General features: G+C 40.7%; 1 protein-coding gene across 3 annotated transcripts in view; it reads right to left on the minus strand.

Annotated features, from left to right (window-relative positions):
* Positions 1-19,069, minus strand: part of LOC129814506 (cadherin-7-like) — a 175,450-nt gene that overhangs the window by 17,219 nt on the left and 139,162 nt on the right. For all 3 annotated transcript variants that reach the window (XM_055867669.1, XM_055867668.1, XM_055867670.1), the window contains exons 10-11: positions 11,373-11,490; positions 10,851-11,102 (exon numbers count right to left, since the gene is read on the minus strand). In XM_055867669.1, the coding sequence (XP_055723644.1) occupies positions 10,851-11,102; positions 11,373-11,490 (370 nt within the window). The remainder of the gene's footprint in view (positions 1-10,850; positions 11,103-11,372; positions 11,491-19,069) is intronic.

Consider the following 19,069-nt stretch of genomic DNA (forward strand, 5'->3'; position numbering starts at 1 on the left):
TCTTAAGAAATACAAGGATGCAAGGCATCTGCTGCCATACAATGTATCCTCCACAACAGGAGAGAACAGGAGAAATGGAGAAATGTCAGCCTGCTGCTGTGTAACACATAATGGGTAACATTTTCTTCCCTTGCGCAAAACAGCACTGAACCATGTAAAAAATGTCATATATCCATGCCTTCTATGCCTTTCGACATTCATAATGACCTTCAGAGAGAGAAACTCAGGGCCCATATTGATGAAACATCTCATATTAGGAGTGCTGATCTGGGATCACCCTTGTCCATATAAACGTATTCATTACGATTTAAAAGGCAAAGCCGATCCTAGATCCGCCGACCGTATGAAGCCGTAATATCTTGCTCTATCAACAGGAAACGTGTGAGTTATTTTGTCTAACAAAGATTGTATTAGGCAAAGAGATAATTGGACTTAGCAAGAACACGACTGCAGCTTTGAAAGAGACCTTTCACTCAATCATCTGTCGAGAACAATTATTAACTTCTTCTTAATAGGGGGGGCGCTGTTTTCACTTTGGAAAAAATCGTGCCCAAATTAAACAGCCTCGTACTCTGTTCTAGATCATACAATATGCATATTATTATTACTATTGGATAGAAAACACTCGGAAGTTTCTAAAACTGTTTGAATTATATCTGTGAGTAAAACAGAACTCATTTGGCAGCAAACTTCCTGACAGGAAGTGACAATTCTGAAAATGAGGCTCTGTGTCAGGGCCTGCCTATTCAACTGGCTTTTATTTATGGATCTGTATGCACTTCATACGCCTTCCACTAGATGTCAACAGGCAGTAGAAGGTTGAATGGGGTGTCTAGCTTGATGTGAGGCCGAATAAGAGCTTTTGGAGTGACAGGTCCGCCCTTTTGTCAGTTTTCATCTGCGCGCCGGGGAACCTCACATTGTCTTCTGAAAAGCGTTCGGTATACACTACGAATTGCTCCGGCTCTGATTTTATTGGAAACATATGAGAAGAACGTCATAAAGTAGGATTTTCAACCGAGTTTGACCAGTTTATTCGACGTTTATTGGGAATTTTGGAATTTTTAGTTCCAGACACCAAGAGTTGATGGGCATGTTCGCGCCACAATGCTAGCCAAAGTTGCTAATTCGACAGAAGAAATGGACATTCTAAAACCAAACAACGATTTATCCTGGACCTAGGACTCCTTGCACAACATTCTGATGGAAGATCAACAAAAGTAAGAGAATATTTATGATGTTATTTCCTATTTTTGTGTAATTTGTTGGCTCCAACACGGCGGAGAATAGGTGAGCGCTGTCTCACAATAATGCATGCTGTATGTTATAGTAAAGTTATTAAAAAAAATCTAACACAGCGGTTGCATTAAGAACCAGTGTATCTTTCATTTGCCATACAACAAGTATTTTTATGTAAAGTTTATGATGAGTCCTTTGGTTAGATTAGGTGACTGTCCAAAATATCTCTGGAGATTTTGGTGAATTGTTGCTACGTATTCACAATGTATAACCACGATTTGCAGCTTTAAATATGCACATTTTCGAACAAAACATAAATGTATTGTAGAACATGATGTTTTAAGACTGTCATCTGATGAAGTTGTCCAAAGGTTAGTGATTAATTTTATTGCTATTGCTGGTTTTTGTGAAAGCTATGTTGGCGGTGAATAAATGTGGTTGTGTGTTTGGCTATTGTGGTAAGCTAATATAATTCTATATTGTGTTTTCGCTGTAAAAAAAAAAATCTGAAATATTGGCTGGATTCACAAGATGTTTATCTTTTGTTTGCTGTACACCATGTATTTTTCATAAATGTTTTATGATGAGTATTTATGTATTTCACGTTGCTCTCTGTAATTATTCTGGCTGCTTTGGTGCTATTTGTGATGGTGGCTGCAATGTAAAACTACGATTTATACATGTTACATAAATGTATTGTATAACATGATGTTATAAGACTGTCATCTGATGAAGTTGTTCAAGGTTAGTGATTAATTGTATCTCTATTTCTGGGTTTTGTGAAAGCTACCAATGCGGTGGAAACATGGTGAAAACATGGCGTTGTGTGTTTGGCTATTGTGGTTAGCTGATATAAATACATTGTGTTTTCGCTGTAAAACATTTTAAAAATCGGAAATGATGGCTGGATTCACAAGATGTTTATCTTTCATTTGCTGTATTGGACTTGTGATTTCATGAAATTATATAATATGATATCCCTGTCCCGTTAGGCTAGGCTATGCTAGTCAGCTTTTTTGATGAGGATGCTCCCGGATCCGGGATGGGTAGCCCTGAAAGGTTTTAAAGGTTGATTGTCACAGGAGACCAAGGTAACTGGAAAACCACCTGTTTCTCGCCTCTCTCTCTCAAAAATCCCAAAGAAATCTGTTAATTGATTGGTAACTGGTGAGATACACCTTAGGTGTAAGTGCCCCGTGATAAACGAAGAGACAGCGAAAGAGAGGTTTAGGAAGGTAATGAGAAGAGGCAGATCGCAAGATAAATAAATTCAAAAGGAAAGGAGGGAGTGCTGAAAATAACAAAATAGTATGGGGAAAACCATCCCCGAACATAGACATTGTCTGATGTTTTGACAAGTTTGAAAGCATGAGCAGGAAAACCATGTGAAGAATGAAATATTTCTCACCATGTTACCTGCTTACGTCATCAACAAACTACACTTACTCACTATATCTTCTAATAGCTGCAAGATACACAAGGAGCTTGGTTGGACCACGGCACCTCCCAACAGTCTGTGACTAAAAAACACGTGGGAGAATCTCAGTGGAGAAAATACCCCCCTTAACTGCAGGGCTCATCCCCAAAAATTAAAAAGATACTTTACTGAACTGTGAATAAGTTTACAGGTTAGCTGGACTTGTCAGTTTTCATCTGCGCGCCGGGGAACCTCACATTGTCTTCTGAAAAGCGTTCGGTATACACTACGAATTGCTCCGGCTCTGATTTTATTGGAAACATATGAGAAGAACGTCATAAAGTAGGATTTTCAACCGAGTTTGACCAGTTTATTCGACGTTTATTGGGAATTTTGGAATTTTTAGTTCCAGACACCAAGAGTTGATGGGCATGTTCGCGCCACAATGCTAGCCAAAGTTGCTAATTCGACAGAAGAAATGGACATTCTAAAACCAAACAACGATTTATCCTGGACCTAGGACTCCTTGCACAACATTCTGATGGAAGATCAACAAAAGTAAGAGAATATTTATGATGTTATTTCCTATTTTTGTGTAATTTGTTGGCTCCAACACGGCGGAGAATAGGTGAGCGCTGTCTCACAATAATGCATGCTGTATGTTATAGTAAAGTTATTAAAAAAAATCTAACACAGCGGTTGCATTAAGAACCAGTGTATCTTTCATTTGCCATACAACAAGTATTTTTATGTAAAGTTTATGATGAGTCCTTTGGTTAGATTAGGTGACTGTCCAAAATATCTCTGGAGATTTTGGTGAATTGTTGCTACGTATTCACAATGTATAACCACGATTTGCAGCTTTAAATATGCACATTTTCGAACAAAACATAAATGTATTGTAGAACATGATGTTTTAAGACTGTCATCTGATGAAGTTGTCCAAAGGTTAGTGATTAATTTTATTGCTATTGCTGGTTTTTGTGAAAGCTATGTTGGCGGTGAATAAATGTGGTTGTGTGTTTGGCTATTGTGGTAAGCTAATATAATTCTATATTGTGTTTTCGCTGTAAAAAAAAAAATCTGAAATATTGGCTGGATTCACAAGATGTTTATCTTTCGTTTGCTGTACACCATGTATTTTTCATAAATGTTTTATGATGAGTATTTATGTATTTCACGTTGCTCTCTGTAATTATTCTGGCTGCTTTGGTGCTATTTGTGATGGTGGCTGCAATGTAAAACTACGATTTATACATGTTACATAAATGTATTGTATAACATGATGTTATAAGACTGTCATCTGATGAAGTTGTTCAAGGTTAGTGATTAATTGTATCTCTATTTCTGGGTTTTGTGAAAGCTACCAATGCGGTGGAAACATGGTGAAAACATGGCGTTGTGTGTTTGGCTATTGTGGTTAGCTGATATAAATACATTGTGTTTTCGCTGTAAAACATTTTAAAAATCGGAAATGATGGCTGGATTCACAAGATGTTTATCTTTCATTTGCTGTATTGGACTTGTGATTTCATGAAATTATATAATATGATATCCCTGTCCCGTTAGGCTAGGCTATGCTAGTCAGCTTTTTTGATGAGGATGCTCCCGGATCCGGGATGGGTAGCCCTGAAAGGTTTTAAAGGTTGATTGTCACAGGAGACCAAGGTAACTGGAAAACCACCTGTTTCTCGCCTCTCTCTCTCAAAAATCCCAAAGAAATCTGTTAATTGATTGGTAACTGGTGAGATACACCTTAGGTGTAAGTGCCCCGTGATAAACGAAGAGACAGCGAAAGAGAGGTTTAGGAAGGTAATGAGAAGAGGCAGATCGCAAGATAAATAAATTCAAAAGGAAAGGAGGGAGTGCTGAAAATAACAAAATAGTATGGGGAAAACCATGCCCGAACATAGACATTGTCTGATGTTTTGACAAGTTTGAAAGCATGAGCAGGAAAACCATGTGAAGAATGAAATATTTCTCACCATGTTACCTGCTTACGTCATCAACAAACTACACTTACTCACTATATCTTCTAATAGCTGCAAGATACACAAGGAGCTTGGTTGGACCACGGCACCTCCCAACAGTGTGTGACTAAAAAACACGTGGGAGAATCTCAGTGGAGAAAATACCCCCCTTAACTGCAGGGCTCATCCCCAAAAATTAAAAAGATACTTTACTGAACTGTGAATAAGTTTACAGGTTAGCTGGACTCATATCCCTGAGAATTTCATCAGTCTGGTTCAAACAGATCAAGAGATGTAAAATGTGCCTGTTATAGCGTCACAATATGATTGATATGAATGTTCTTGCATATGTTAAGTCTTGACAGTGTTTGCAACGTGTACCAAGTCGTTACTATACAAATATCTGTGACTGATTTATTTGCATTTAAGTGCAGACCATGCACATGTTTATTGGTCAATAGTGGCCATGTTGTTTGCCATACTAGCCTGAAAAATGGTGCGTTGAAAGACATTGGTCCATAGAGGCCAACTATTACGTTTCGTGCAGATTGGTAATTCAGTGCCAGAGGAGTAGCGTTTTAAGTGTTTTTAACAAAATTCTAAGTGGGGGAAAATCCATCATGGCCAACTTTATGGATCCTTGAGGCAAATTTGTTCCTTGTGGTTAGAGGTACCTATATATACACAATTTCAGGACTCTCAAACTTTCAAAGTTTGCATTTTGAATCACTTGTCATAGCGCCACCATGTGGCCAATTGGCATGGCATTGCATGAGAGGGTGTGGCCCATGAGCCTTTACCATCATGCCAATTGCAATTGTTATTGCATGTTATTTTCCTTGGAGGAAGAACCCTCCAAGGAAGGAAGGGTAATAAGAACGCCAAGAAAAACAATAGGGTTTCACCAGCTTCTCTGACGAACACCTTAACATTAGCTGCAAGCAGCGATGTTCCTGGGGTTCAAGCGTCATGCTCTAACAACTGAGCTACAGAGGACCCCCATGTGGGTAGTGGACAAGTGTACCCTTCTGAAAATAGTGGATTGAGATGTATTATATTGTGCTGTTGTTACGGTAGTCATATTCCTCGGACGAGGAGAGGCGAGATGGATCGGACCAATACGCAGAGTGGAAAGTGTCCATATTTATTATAAATAAACTGAACACTACAAGTAACAAAATAACAAAAGAGAATCTAACCGACAAACAGTCCCATGTGGCACAAACACTGACACGAAATACAAACACCCACAAACACACACGTGAACCTCGGCTGCCTAAGTATGATTCTCAATCAGGGACAACGATTGACAGCTGCCTCTGATTGAGAATCATACCAGACCGAACGCACAAAACCCCAACATAGAAAACAACACATAGACAACCCACCCAACTCACGCCCTGACCATACTAAATAAATACAAAACAAGAGAAAATAGGTCAGGAACGTGACAGCTGTACTCTACAGTGCTCTACTCTAATGTATTGAACTCTACTATACTGAACTATTGTACTGTACTCTACGTTACTGTGCCTTATTTTACTGTACTGTACAGTACTGAACTATACTCAAATTTACTGTACAGTACCTTAGTCTTTGGTTGGTCTGGGTCTAGCTCTGGATCTAGTTTTTCCCCATTTAAACTGGTATTGGTCTAGTCATGGTCTTGATGCACTGGTTCTTGGACTGGGTCTAAAGAGGTCAAGTGTTGGTCTGGGTCTGGATCTCGAGTTTTCTGGTCTCTCCCTTACGCCAATCTTATACTTTTAAATATATGTGCGTAGTGGACAAGTTCACACTTCAGGAAATATTGGAGAGCATTGAGATGCATAGCCAGAAGGGGGCTCCAACCCTTCAAGAGCATCCATGTTGTTTAAGATATCAACTTAATTCATGTTACATATAAAGATCTTGGTCTATAGATGCTGTGCACCACGTTTCGGGGGAAATCGGTGTAGTGGTGTCTGAAGAGATGCACGATTTACACTATTTTCAAGTGAGGTGAGGTCATTGGTCCTAGAGGCACATTTGTTCCCTGGATAGAATGGAACCTACAAACCAAATTCCAAGACGCTAGGTAAAATGAGATCAAAGTCAAATGTTATTTATATCACCACCATTTGGCCATTTACCACCTCCACCATTTATATCACCACCATGAGTTGCACCATGTGTAACCAGATGAATTTGGCCACCAACTTACACCATCCCAACAAGTTTGGTGTCTATAGGTCTTATCACTTAATTAAGAGCTATAGCTCTCTAATAACAATAAATATAGCTGCAAGCATCCATGCCGGGGTTCAAGCTTTGGCCCCATATTGCCACCATCAGGACACATCTTAATACTTCTGTAGTCATTACCACACTTGCCAAATATCAGAACTCAAAATCGAACAGATTATGCAATATGCTTTTAATGCATGTTGACTATATTAAACATTTTCTAGAACCGCTGGACCGATCGACACCAAAGTTGGAATATAGCATCGATAGATGCATGTCAAAATCACATGCTGACCATGTGTATGTGACAAATACAAAATTTGATAGATGCATATCTTCTAAAAAAATGTTTTTCCCAAATCTCTAGCTGGAACAATATTGCCACTATACTCCAATAAACTTGCATGAACGTTTTTCCCTGTCCATAAACACCATGTCGCCAAAGAAGTTAACTAGACTCACATCCTTGAGTGTGTATGCCAAATTTCATCACGCTGAGTCAAGCAGATGAAAGAGATTTGTGCCCATTACAGCGCCATTGGGTGGTTGATTTAAATGTGCTTGCATAGTATTATTGACAGTGTTACAAACATGTGTATAAAGTTGTTACAATACGAATGTCTGTCTGATTGATATGCATTTATGTGCCAGGTCACGCCCACTTGTAAGTTTATTGGTCAGTAGCGGCCATGTGGTTTGAGAGTCTAAAAATGTTGCATTGTGAGAACTTGATCTATAGATGCCATACATCAAGTTTCATACAGAGCAGTAATTCGGTGCCGGAGAAGTTGCATTTTAAGTGTCTTTCACAAAAATCCAAATAGTGGAAAATCCATCATGGAGGAGAGGGACCTACAGAGCATTCGTAAAGTATTCAGACCCCTTGACTTTTTCAAAATGTTATTACCTCACAGCCTAATTCTAAAATTGATTTATTTATTTTTTTCATCAAGCTACACATAATAGTTCATAATGATGAAGCAAAAACATTTTTTTTCTCTAATTTATAAAAAATAAAGAACCAAAATACCTTATTTACATAAGTATTCAGACACTTTGCTATTAGACTGAAAATTGAACTCCAGGTGCATCCTGCTTCATTGATCATTCTTGAGATGTTTCTACGACTTGATTGGAGTCAACCCGTGGTAAATTCAATTGATTTGACATGATTTAGAAAGGCATACACCTGTCTATATAAAGGTCCCACAGTTGACAGTGCATCTCAGACCCATGAGGTCGAAGGAATTGTCTGTAGACCTCCGAGACAGGATTGTGTCGAGGCACAGATCTGGGAAATGGTACCAAAAAATGTCTGCAGCATTAAAGGTCCCCAAGAACACAGTGGCCTCCATCATTCTAAAATGGAAGAAGTTTGGACCCAACAAGACACTTCCTAGAGCTGGCCGCCCGCAATCGGGGGGGAAAGACCTTGGTAAGGGAAGTGACCAAGAACCCGATGGTCACTCTGACAGAGCTCCAGAGTTCCTCTGTGGACATGGGGGAACTTACCAGAAGGACAACCATCTCTGCAGCACTCCAACAATCAGTATTTTATGGTAGATTGGCCAGACGGAAGCCACTCCTCAAAAGGCACATGACAGCCTGCTTGGAGTTTGCAAAAAGGCACCTAAAGGACTCTCAGATGATAAGAAACAATATTCTCAGGTGTGACGAAACCATGTTTTTTAGCGGAAGGGACTATGAGACAAGTCAGGATTGAGGGAAACATGAACAGATCAAACATCTCTGGAGAGACCTGAAAATAGCTGTGCAGCTTCCCATCCAACCTAACAGAGCTTGAGAGGATCTGCGGAGAAGAATGGGAGTAAACTCCCCAAATACAGGTGTGCCAAGCTTGTAGTGTCATACACAAGAAGACTCGATGCTATAATCGCTGCCAAAGATGCTTCAACAAAGTACTAAGTAAAGGGTCTGAAAATGTATGTTTTGGCATTGTCATTATGGGGTATTGTGTGTAGATTGATGAGGGGAAAAAATGATTTAATCCATTTTAGAACAAGGCTGTAACGTAACAAGTCAAGGGGTCTGAATACTTTCAGAATGCAAATGGTAAATAAATAAATAAATCTGTAAATGGTGAATAGAAGACAAACATAATATATTGACAAAGAATTTAGGAATCCGAACACTATAAACAGCAAAAAAACAGAATACTTGCACATGCATTCATTGAGATGAAGACTGAACAGCAGTAACTCAGCATACAGGGGAGATCCTGAGGACATTCTGCGATGTTCCCATTAGGTCCCATAAGTGTTTCGTTGCGCTGTTATCCCTCTGACGTTCTGAGAATGTTCTAATAACATTGCTTGATGTTTGTACCGAATTCCATGTGAGAATCTTAATTGCATACTCCTCGCATCCTCTCTCCTCACCTCCTTCTCAAAACCCATTGGAGGAGAAGGTCAGAGGGGAGAGACCTCGGCTATCTCATCCAACGGGTTTTGAGAAGGAGGCCAGGAGAGAGGAAATTGGACGCGAGGAGTATGCACTTGCAATTCTCCCCATGATTGTAGGTCACAAGGGGTGATGGGCGTGACCTTTCAAAGTTTGCATATTTAATTGCTTGTTATAGCAACACCATGTGTCCAATTGGCATGGCAATGTATTCGAGGGTGTGGCCTTTGGCCCTTTACCATCATGCAAGTGTAACAGTTTAACTTTACGTCGAAATGCTACTAGCGCGCACCCGCTAACTAGCTAGCCATTTCACACCCGTTACACAAGGTTGCACTCTCCTAGGCCTTACCGTCTCATAGGAATTTTCCTTTTTCACAAAATCCCTGCTTGAACCCCTAATAATATTAATCCTAACAATTATAATAGGGTTCCAGTCCCTTCGGAGCTTGGATCCCTAATAATAATATTAATAATACATTTTATTTGTCAGACGTCTTTCAGGACACTCAAGGACAATAAAAAGTAGGCCTATATAGACTAGTTGGAGCAGACCATTTGAAATCATTACACAGTTACTTGGCACAACATGTTTAAACTAAACAACCTCTTCATCAGGCAGCCTGATATGTACATAGTTCAGTCAAATATCTTTCATGTCCTTTTTTGAGTGACAAACTAACAATTATCTAAGCAAGAAACAATCAAACCATGAATCTGGATTTACTACCTCTGAGGACCTCTATCTCTGGCCCAAAAAATCTACTGACTGATTAGCTAATCAGAGAGAATGAATGGGTACAAATCGAGCTTACAGTCTCTCAAACAATCAACAAATAACTCAGATAAATACAGCAATCTAGATCAACATTCAAAATGGAGGTTCGGGGGGGAAACAAGCCAATCTGGCCACCTTAAGTGGACTATTTCCTGATTTATAGTGCTACTGTCCCACAGGGGCTGGAGAGTCCAATGCCTGATAGGACTTCAATCATACATGTACCTGGAAACATTTGTCTATTTTCTTAATAAGGTTCTTAATACGGAGCTAACAACTTCAAGTTTAGAACGCTTACAATACAGCAGGATCACAATTGCATCATGTGCATCTCATATAGTTCTGGTGTTAGAGAAGTTACGTCGCACCACCGTGTTGTCAAAATGATTGCCATGGCAACAAGTACTTCTCTCCCAAAGCCCACGTTATTATTCAACACACATGATATTCACCACCAATATTGTGTTCGTACGACACACCAATGTTTGAAGGACATTTTGGGATTAACTGGGTACAACTAGTGTAACGTGAAAAGGTACATGAACACTGTTCATCGACTCCTGTATTAAAATATCAAAACAGATGTTTTATTTCCCCAGATGGGCATTCCATGAATGCCTGGTGTTCTACAGTGAAGTCGTTAATGTGAAAGCCTGGCATCTCGCGACTTTGATAAACTAACTCCTTCGACTCTCTTGTACTGTTATAAGATATGAAATGTCAGCCTGGGTGCCACACAAATGCAGCTTGCAGGCCTGATGGGGCACTGATATGTTTTGGTATAACGGCTGCCTCATACCTAGAAGTGTGAGGATGCAAGCCAGGATGGCGATGAGGGCCCCAGTGCTGAGGCCTGCTGAGAGCATGGAGGCTTCACTCCCACATGACTGGAGAGCTCCATCGGGGTCACAGTCGCACACCCGGATGGACAGGGTGTTGGTGCTGCTGAGGGCAGGGCTCCCGCCATCCATGATGAGGACGGGGAGGCGGTACATAGTCTGGTCGTGACGCTGGAAACCCCCTCGCTTGGTCAGCACAGAGGCGGTGTTGTCTGTGAGGAGGAAGGCATAGCAGCAATACAATGTTAAAATTGTGTTCAGATAGTAAAACTTGGTGGATTCCAACTAATCATGATGACAGTTAGCTCTGATATAATGTTTGGATAATGGAACATATCCATATCAGGGCTAGGAAACCACTATGGTGTTGTGGAGCTTGGTAACTAGGCATTCAGTATGAAGGGCTCTCTTATTCTTCTAGGTTGCCCTGCTGCCAACTAGGCACATTTCGTTGGCCAAATATGACTCTGTCTGGCCTTTACCTTTGTTGTCTCTCAGGGTGAAGTTGAGGTTCCCAGCAGCCTCTGCAGTCAGGGAGAAGAAGAAGCGGTGTCCACTCTGAGGTTCGTCTCTGTCCATTGCGCTGATGGTCTCAATGATCTGCAGGGGACAGAGGACAAAAGGTTACATTCAGTTCAGGTCAGTTATAGGAATTTGTCTTGTATAGTGTCCATATTAAGACAGACTCAGTCTTTAAATTTTTTAAAATGCTTTCACCTTTATTTAACCAGGTAGGCCAGTTGAGAACAAGTTCTCATTTACAACTGTGACCTGGCCGAGATAAAGCAAAGCAGTGCAACAAAAACAACAGTTACACAAACAAACGTACAATCAATATCAATAGAAGATTCTATGTACAGTGTGTGCAAATGTAGAAGATTAGGGAAGGCAATATATAGGCCATAGAGGTGAAATAATTACAATTTAGCATTAACACTGGAGTGATAGATGTGCAGATGATGATGAGCAAGTAGAGATACTGTACTGGGGTGCAAAAGAGCAAGATGATAAATAACAATATGGGGATGAGGTGTGCTATTTTCAGATTGGCTGTGTACAGTCGTGGCCAAACGTTTTGAGAAAGACACGAATATACATTTTCACAAAGTCTGTTGCCTCAGTTTGTATGATGGCAATTTGCATATACTCCAGAATGTTATGAAGAGTGATCAGATGAATTGCAATTAATTGCAAAGTCCCTCTTTGCCATGCTTACTTACTTTATTGTCCCCATGGGGAAATTTTGTTGCAGTGTCATGTACACATTTAAAGTGGCGTTTAAATACAAAACAAAATTTACAATACAACTTTCATAACAGTTACGTACCAATAAAAATAATAAGAAATAAAACATAAAAAAAAAAAAAAAGACTAGCCTGCTGGCGGGAGGGATATCACACCTGGCACAAATGATTGTCTCGTTCTGTTTTTCCTGCTGAGGGGTGCCCTATACCTGCGCCCAGAGGGGAGTAATTCAAAGTCCAGGTACAGGGGGTGGCTTGGGTCTAAGATGATTTTGTGAGCCTTACGGAGGGCCCTGACCTTAAAGATCTCATCCAGGCCTGTCTGTTTGACTCCAAGTACCTTGCTTGCTGTGGTAATAATCCTTCTCAGCATATTTCTCTGGCTGACAGTGGCATTGCCAAACCAACAAACAATACAAAAAGTTAAAATACTCTCAATAAAAGATTTGTAAAACAGAGTCAATATAGTACAGTCTACATTAAAAGATCCCAGCTTTTTGAGAAAGTACAGTCTCTGTTGACTCTTTTTGTAGATCAGGTCTGTACATTTACTCCACTGAAGCTTATTGTCCAAAAGGACACCCATATATTTATATTCCTCTACAATTTCTATATTCTGACCTCTGATAGATGTTGCAGAGGTAGGTGTTGTACGCTTCCGGAAGTCTACGCACATCTCTTTGGTCTTGTTGGTATTGAGGACCAAGTGTGATTCCTCACACCACTCTACAAAGTCATCTAGAACCGGGCCATGATGTTCCTCGTCATCATGCAACAGGCTGATCAAGGCAGTGTCATTAGCGAACTTAACGAGGTGTCTGTCAGTATGGGAACTAGTACAACTATTAGTGTACAAGATGTACAGAAGTGGGGACAAAACACATCCCTGAGGAGAGCCTGTGTTGGTATTGCGTATATCCGACACATGGGGACCTATTTTGACTCGCTGTGAGAGTTGGCTCAGGAAGTCAAACAGCCACAAAACCAGCCCCCCATCTAAGGAGAAGTCCCGAATGAGTCTGTGCCAGAATGTAAGGCTGGATTGTGTTGAAGGCAGAAGAAAAGTCAACAAACAGAACCCTGACATGGGATTTGGCACTCTCTAGATGTCTATAGACCATGTTAAGGAGGGTAAGAATGGCATCATCAACTCCTCTGCTAGGCTGATAGGCAAACTGAATGAACTGAATCCCCAAAAAACATTTTCACTACATTTCAGCCCTGCCACAAAAGGACCAGCTGACTTCATGTCAGTGATTCTCTCATTAACGCAGGTGTGAGTGTTGACGAAGACAAGGCTGGAGATCACTCTGTCATGCTGATTGAGTTGAATAACAGCCTGGAAGCTTCAAAAGGAGGGTGGTGCATGGAATCATTGTTATTCCTCTGTCAAGCATGGTTACCTGCAAGGAAACACGTGCCGTCATCATTGATTTGCACAGAAAGGGCTTCACAGGCAAGGATATTGCTTGCCAGTAAGAATGCACCTAAATCAACCATTTATCGCAGGGGTGTCAAACTCATTCCACTGAGGGCCTAGTGTCTGCAGGTTTTTGGTTTTTCCTTTCAATAAAGCCCTAGACAACCAGGTGTGGGGAGTTCCTAACTAATTAGTGATGTTAATTCATCAATCAAGTACAAGGGAGGAGCGAAAACCCGCAGACACTCGGCCCCCCGTGGAATGAGTTTGACACCTGTGATTTATCGGATCATCAAGAACTTCAAGAAGAGTGGTTCAATTGTTGTGAAGAAGGCTTCAGGGTGCCCAAGGAAGTCCAGCAAGCGCCAGGACCGTCTCCTAAAGTTGACTCAGCTTCAGGATCGGGGCACTACCAGTATAGAGCTGCCTCAGGAATGGCAGCAGGCAGGTGTGAGTGCATCTGCATACACAGTGAGGCAAGACTTTTGGAGGATGGCCTGGTGTCAAAAAGGGCAGCAAAGAAGCCACTTCTCTCCAGGAAAAAACATCAGGGACAGACTGATATTCTGCAAAAGGGACAGGGATTTGATTGCTTATTCCTGGGGTAAAGTCATTTTCTCTGATGAATCCCCTTTCCGATTGTTTGGGGCATCCGGAAAAAAGCTTGTTCGGAGAAGGTGAGCGCTATCATCAGTCCTGTGTCATGCCAACAGTAAAGCATCCTGAGACCATTCATTTGTGGGGTTGCTTCTCAGCCAAGGTAGTGGGCTCACTCACAATTTTGCCTAAGATCACAGCCATGAATAAAGAATGGTACCAACACATCCTCCAAGAACAACTTCTTCCAACCATCCTGGAACAGTTTGGTGATGAACAATGCCTTTTCCAGCATGATGGAGCACCTTGCCATAAGGCAAAAGTGATAACTAAGTGGCTCGGGGAACAAAACATTTTGGGTCCGTGGCCAGACCTTAATCGCATTGAAAACTTGTGGTCAATCCTCAAGAGGCGGGTGGACAAACAAAAACCCACATATTCTGACAAACTACAAGCATTGATTATGCAAGAAGAAAAGTTAATTGACAGCATGCCAGGGCGGATTGCAGAGGTCTTGAAAAAAAAGGGTCAATGACTCTGCATAAACTTAATGTAATTGTCAATAAAAGCTTTTTGACACTTATGAAATGCTTGTTATTATACTTCAGTACTACATAGTAACATCTGACAAAAATATCTAAAGACACTGAAGCAGCAAACTTTGTGAAAATTAATATTTGTCATTCTCAACTTTTGGCCACGACTGTACAGGTACAGTGATTGGTAAGCTGCTCTGACAGCTGATGCTTAAAGTTAGAGTCTCCAGCTTCAGTGATTTTGGCTTTAGATTTTTTTATTGTTTGAAAGTCCTGCTATCAAAGTCCTGCTGAGACTGAGGCTGTCCTAATATGGACACCATGTTGGAGCAGCACCAAGTAAAAAAAATATCACCAAGAGATAGATACAACACAAGCTATAAAATCTGACATGACAATATGGAATGTCATATAGGTCATACTTGAGAGGGAAGGCAGTACCACACTCTATAGGGTTGGGAGTCGGGAGACATCGTATAGTGGAAGTGAGAGATATTTTCTAAAAAACAGGCAAGGAAAATCAAACCCAATTTGGTGACCGTTCCACCGCCAACACAATCCCCATTGAACTGCTTGTAGTCAGCATTAGCTCACACCAACATGATAATAGACCCTTTCAACAATACTCATAATAATAATTGTGTTACAATATATCAACCTGACAAATAAATACTCATGTAAGTAGAACCTGATATATTTTGTATAATATGACACAATACATGTTGTGTGTATTGTAGCAATGTCAGCTGCAGAACAACAAATAGACTACAGAGTTCAGGATGGTGATGGAATTATACTATTATAAACCATAATTACCTTGAATTCTCTCAAAAACATCATAGGGGGTCCAAATATCAGTTCCAAACCAAATGGACATGAGGAAGTGTGGGATTCAGCCAATGAACTAATACTGCACACACACACAAACATTGTTTACCTAGGACAGTTTACGAAGCATTAAAGCGGAAAAGCCATCCCCGGGCTGGCTTACGAAATATTGCACACCATTTAAAAGTGCTGTGTTTAAAAGATGATTATCAGTGGAGGCCCATCAGGTTGCGCTGTAAGAAGATTCACTCGGTCCGACGCTCTGCAGTGGCCTAATCCCCCCTAGCTTTGGCCGGGTTAAACACCGGCCGTGCCGAGCCCTGCCCTCGAGGAGAGCCAGAGTCAGCACAAACTCAATCTGCCAGAAAATCTCCTGGAAACCGGAAATCGAACAACCTGCCAACAGGGGTAGCGTTCCAAATGGCACCCTATTCCATATATAGTGCACAACTTTTGACCAAAGCCCTATGGGCCCTGGTTAAAAGTAGTGCACTATATAAGGAAAAGGTTGCCATTTGGGACACACACAGGGAGTGAATACAGCAACAGTATATGTTTGGGATAAATTGACATATATCCCAAAATATGCTGCCTGGGCCGTGCAAACCTACATGATTATCTGGATGGATTTAGTGTTTTATTTATTAAGGAATTACAGTTGAAGTCGGAAGTTTACATACACCTTAGTCAAATACATTTAAACATTTAAACTCAGTTTTCACAATTCCTGACACTTAATCCTAGTAATCCTAGTCCTAGTCCCTGTTTAAGGTCAGTTCATTTTATTTTAAGAACGTGAAATTGAGAACAAGTTCTCATTTACAACTGTGACCTGGCCAAGATAAAGCAAAGCAGTGCGACAAAAACAGAGTTACACATGGGATAAACAAACGTAAAGTCAATAACACAATAGAAAAATCTGTATACAGTGTGTGCAAATGATGTAAGGAGGTAAGACAATACATAGACCTTAGTTGCGAAATAATTACAATTTAGCACTTAACACTGGAGGGATAGATGTGCAGATGACGATGTAGAGATAAGGGGATGCAAAAGAGCAAGAGGGTAAGTAATAATATGGGAATGAGGTAGTTGGGTGTGCTATTTACAGATAGGCTGTCTACAGTTGCAGCGATCGGTAAGCTGCTCTGACAGCTGATGCTTAACGTTAGGGAGTGAGATAAGACTCCAGCTTCAGTAATTTTTGCAATTCGTTCCAGTCATTGGCAGCAGAGAACTGGAAGGAAAGGCAGCCAAAAGAAGTGTTGGCTTTGGGGATGACCAGTGAAATATACTTGCTGGAGCGTGTGCTACGGGTGGGTGTTGCTATGGTGACCAGTAAGCTGAGATAAGGCGGGGCTTTCACTAGCAAAGACTTATAGTTGACCTGGAGACAGTGGGTTTGGCTACAAATATGTAGTGGTGGGTAGTATATGGGGCTTTGGTGACAAAACGGATGGCACTGTGATAGACTGCATCCAGATTGCTGAGTAGAGCGTTGGAGGCTATTTTGTAAATGACATCTCCGAAGTCAAGGATCGGTAGGATACGTTTGGCAGCATGAGTAAAGGAGGCTTTTGTTGCAAAATAGGAAGCCAATTCTAGATTTAACTTTGGATTGGAGATGTTTGATGTGAGTCTGGAAGGAGAGTTTACAGTCTAACCAGACACCTAGGTATTTGTAGTTATCCACATATTCGAAGTCAGAACAGCCCAGAGAAGTGATGCTCGTCGGGCGGGAGGGTGCGGGCAGCAATCGGTTGAAGAGCATGTACTTCGTTTACCAAGCATTTAAAATCATTTGGAGGCCAGGGAAGGAGTGTTGTATGGCGTGGAAGCTCGTTTGGAGGTTTGTTAGCACAGTGTCCAAAGAAGGGCCAGATGTATACAGAATGGTGTCGCCTGCGTAGAGGTGGATCAGAGAATCAGCAGCAGCAAGAGTGACTGTGCTGGCCAGTGACTGTGCTGGACACTCCATTATAGACAGGATACCAGCTGTCTGCTTCTTCCCTAAATAGTTATTGCATAGTTTGGAGCTGTGCTTTTGGTCATTGTCCTGTTGTTGGAGGAAATTGGCTCCAATTAAGCACCGTCCACAGGGTATGGCGTTGCAAAATGGAGTGATAGCCTTCCTTCTTCAAGATCCCTTTTACCCTGTACAAATCTCCCACATTACTACCACCAAAGCACTCCCAGACTATCACATTGCCTCCACCATGCTTGACAGATGGCGTCAAGCACTCCTCCAGCATCTTTACATTTTTTCTGTGTATCACAACGGTTCTTCTTTGTGATCCGAACACCTCAAACATCGTCTGTCCATAACACTTTTTCCAATCCACTGTCTGTTCTTTTGCTCATCTTAATATTTTATTTTTATTGGTCAGTCTGAGATATGGCTTTTACTTCACAACTCTGCCTAATAATCTATTTTACACGAGAGATCTGGCCAAAATAGCAACACAAAACACAAAGCATTTACAACATAAAACACCAAGCACTACAGTTTACTGACATAAATGTACAAATTGAACAGCAAGATCGTTTGGGAAAGTGTGGTGTAACTAGGTCAAAACTTTAACAGTCCCCCATTTCATTTTCAATCATGGTGTTTAATCTAGCTTTTAACTAATTTAAAATGGATGAGCTCCTGTAATTTCAGGACCTTTCGACGCTCGTTCCAATCGGATGGGGCAGAGAACTTGAAAGCTTTTTTCCTAGCTCTGTACGGGCCATAGGCATATGTTAAATTCTTCCGCATTTCAAGCTCATGAAATTTACCCAAAAAAGGGCCCTTGATTGAAAAGATGTCCCATGGTTACTGTTATTATAAGTACAGTGCCTTCAGAAAGTGTTCATACCATTTCATACATTATTTTCCACATTTTGGTGTGTTACAGCCTGAATTCAAAATGTATTAAATATATTTTTTCTCTAACCCATCTACACACAATACCCCATAATGACAAAGGAAAAAAACATGTTTTTAGAAATGTTTGAATGAAATGAAATACCGCATCTCATTTACATACGTATTCACACCCTTGAGTCAATATATTGTTAGAATCACCTTTGGCAACGATTAAAGCTGTGAGTCTTTCTGTGTAAGTCTTTAAGGCGGCCCATGTACTCCCCATTCACAAAAGTGGTGACCCTTGTGATCTAAATAATTATCAGCCTATTTCTAAAATCTCTTGACTTGCTAAAATATTAGAATCCTTGATGAATTCTCAGCTAACGCCTTTCTTATCTTTGAAATGTATTCTAAATGTACAGTACCAGCTAACATTTTGGGACACGTCTACTCAACTCAGGGATTTTCTTTATTTTTTTACTATTTTCTACCTTGTAGTGAAGACATCAAAACTATGAAATAACACATATGGAATCATGTAGTAAGACCCAGAGCTACCTCTGCTGCAGAGGATAAGTTCATAAGTGATATCAGCCTCAAATATTGCAGCCCAAATAAATGCTTCATAGAGTTCAAGTAACAGACACATCTCAACATCAACTGTTAAGAGGAGACTGCATGAATTAGGCCTTCATGGTCA

This window comes from Salvelinus fontinalis, chromosome 17 (genome assembly GCF_029448725.1).
Source record: "Salvelinus fontinalis isolate EN_2023a chromosome 17, ASM2944872v1, whole genome shotgun sequence".
NCBI classification, from domain to species: Eukaryota; Metazoa; Chordata; class Actinopteri; order Salmoniformes; family Salmonidae; genus Salvelinus; species Salvelinus fontinalis.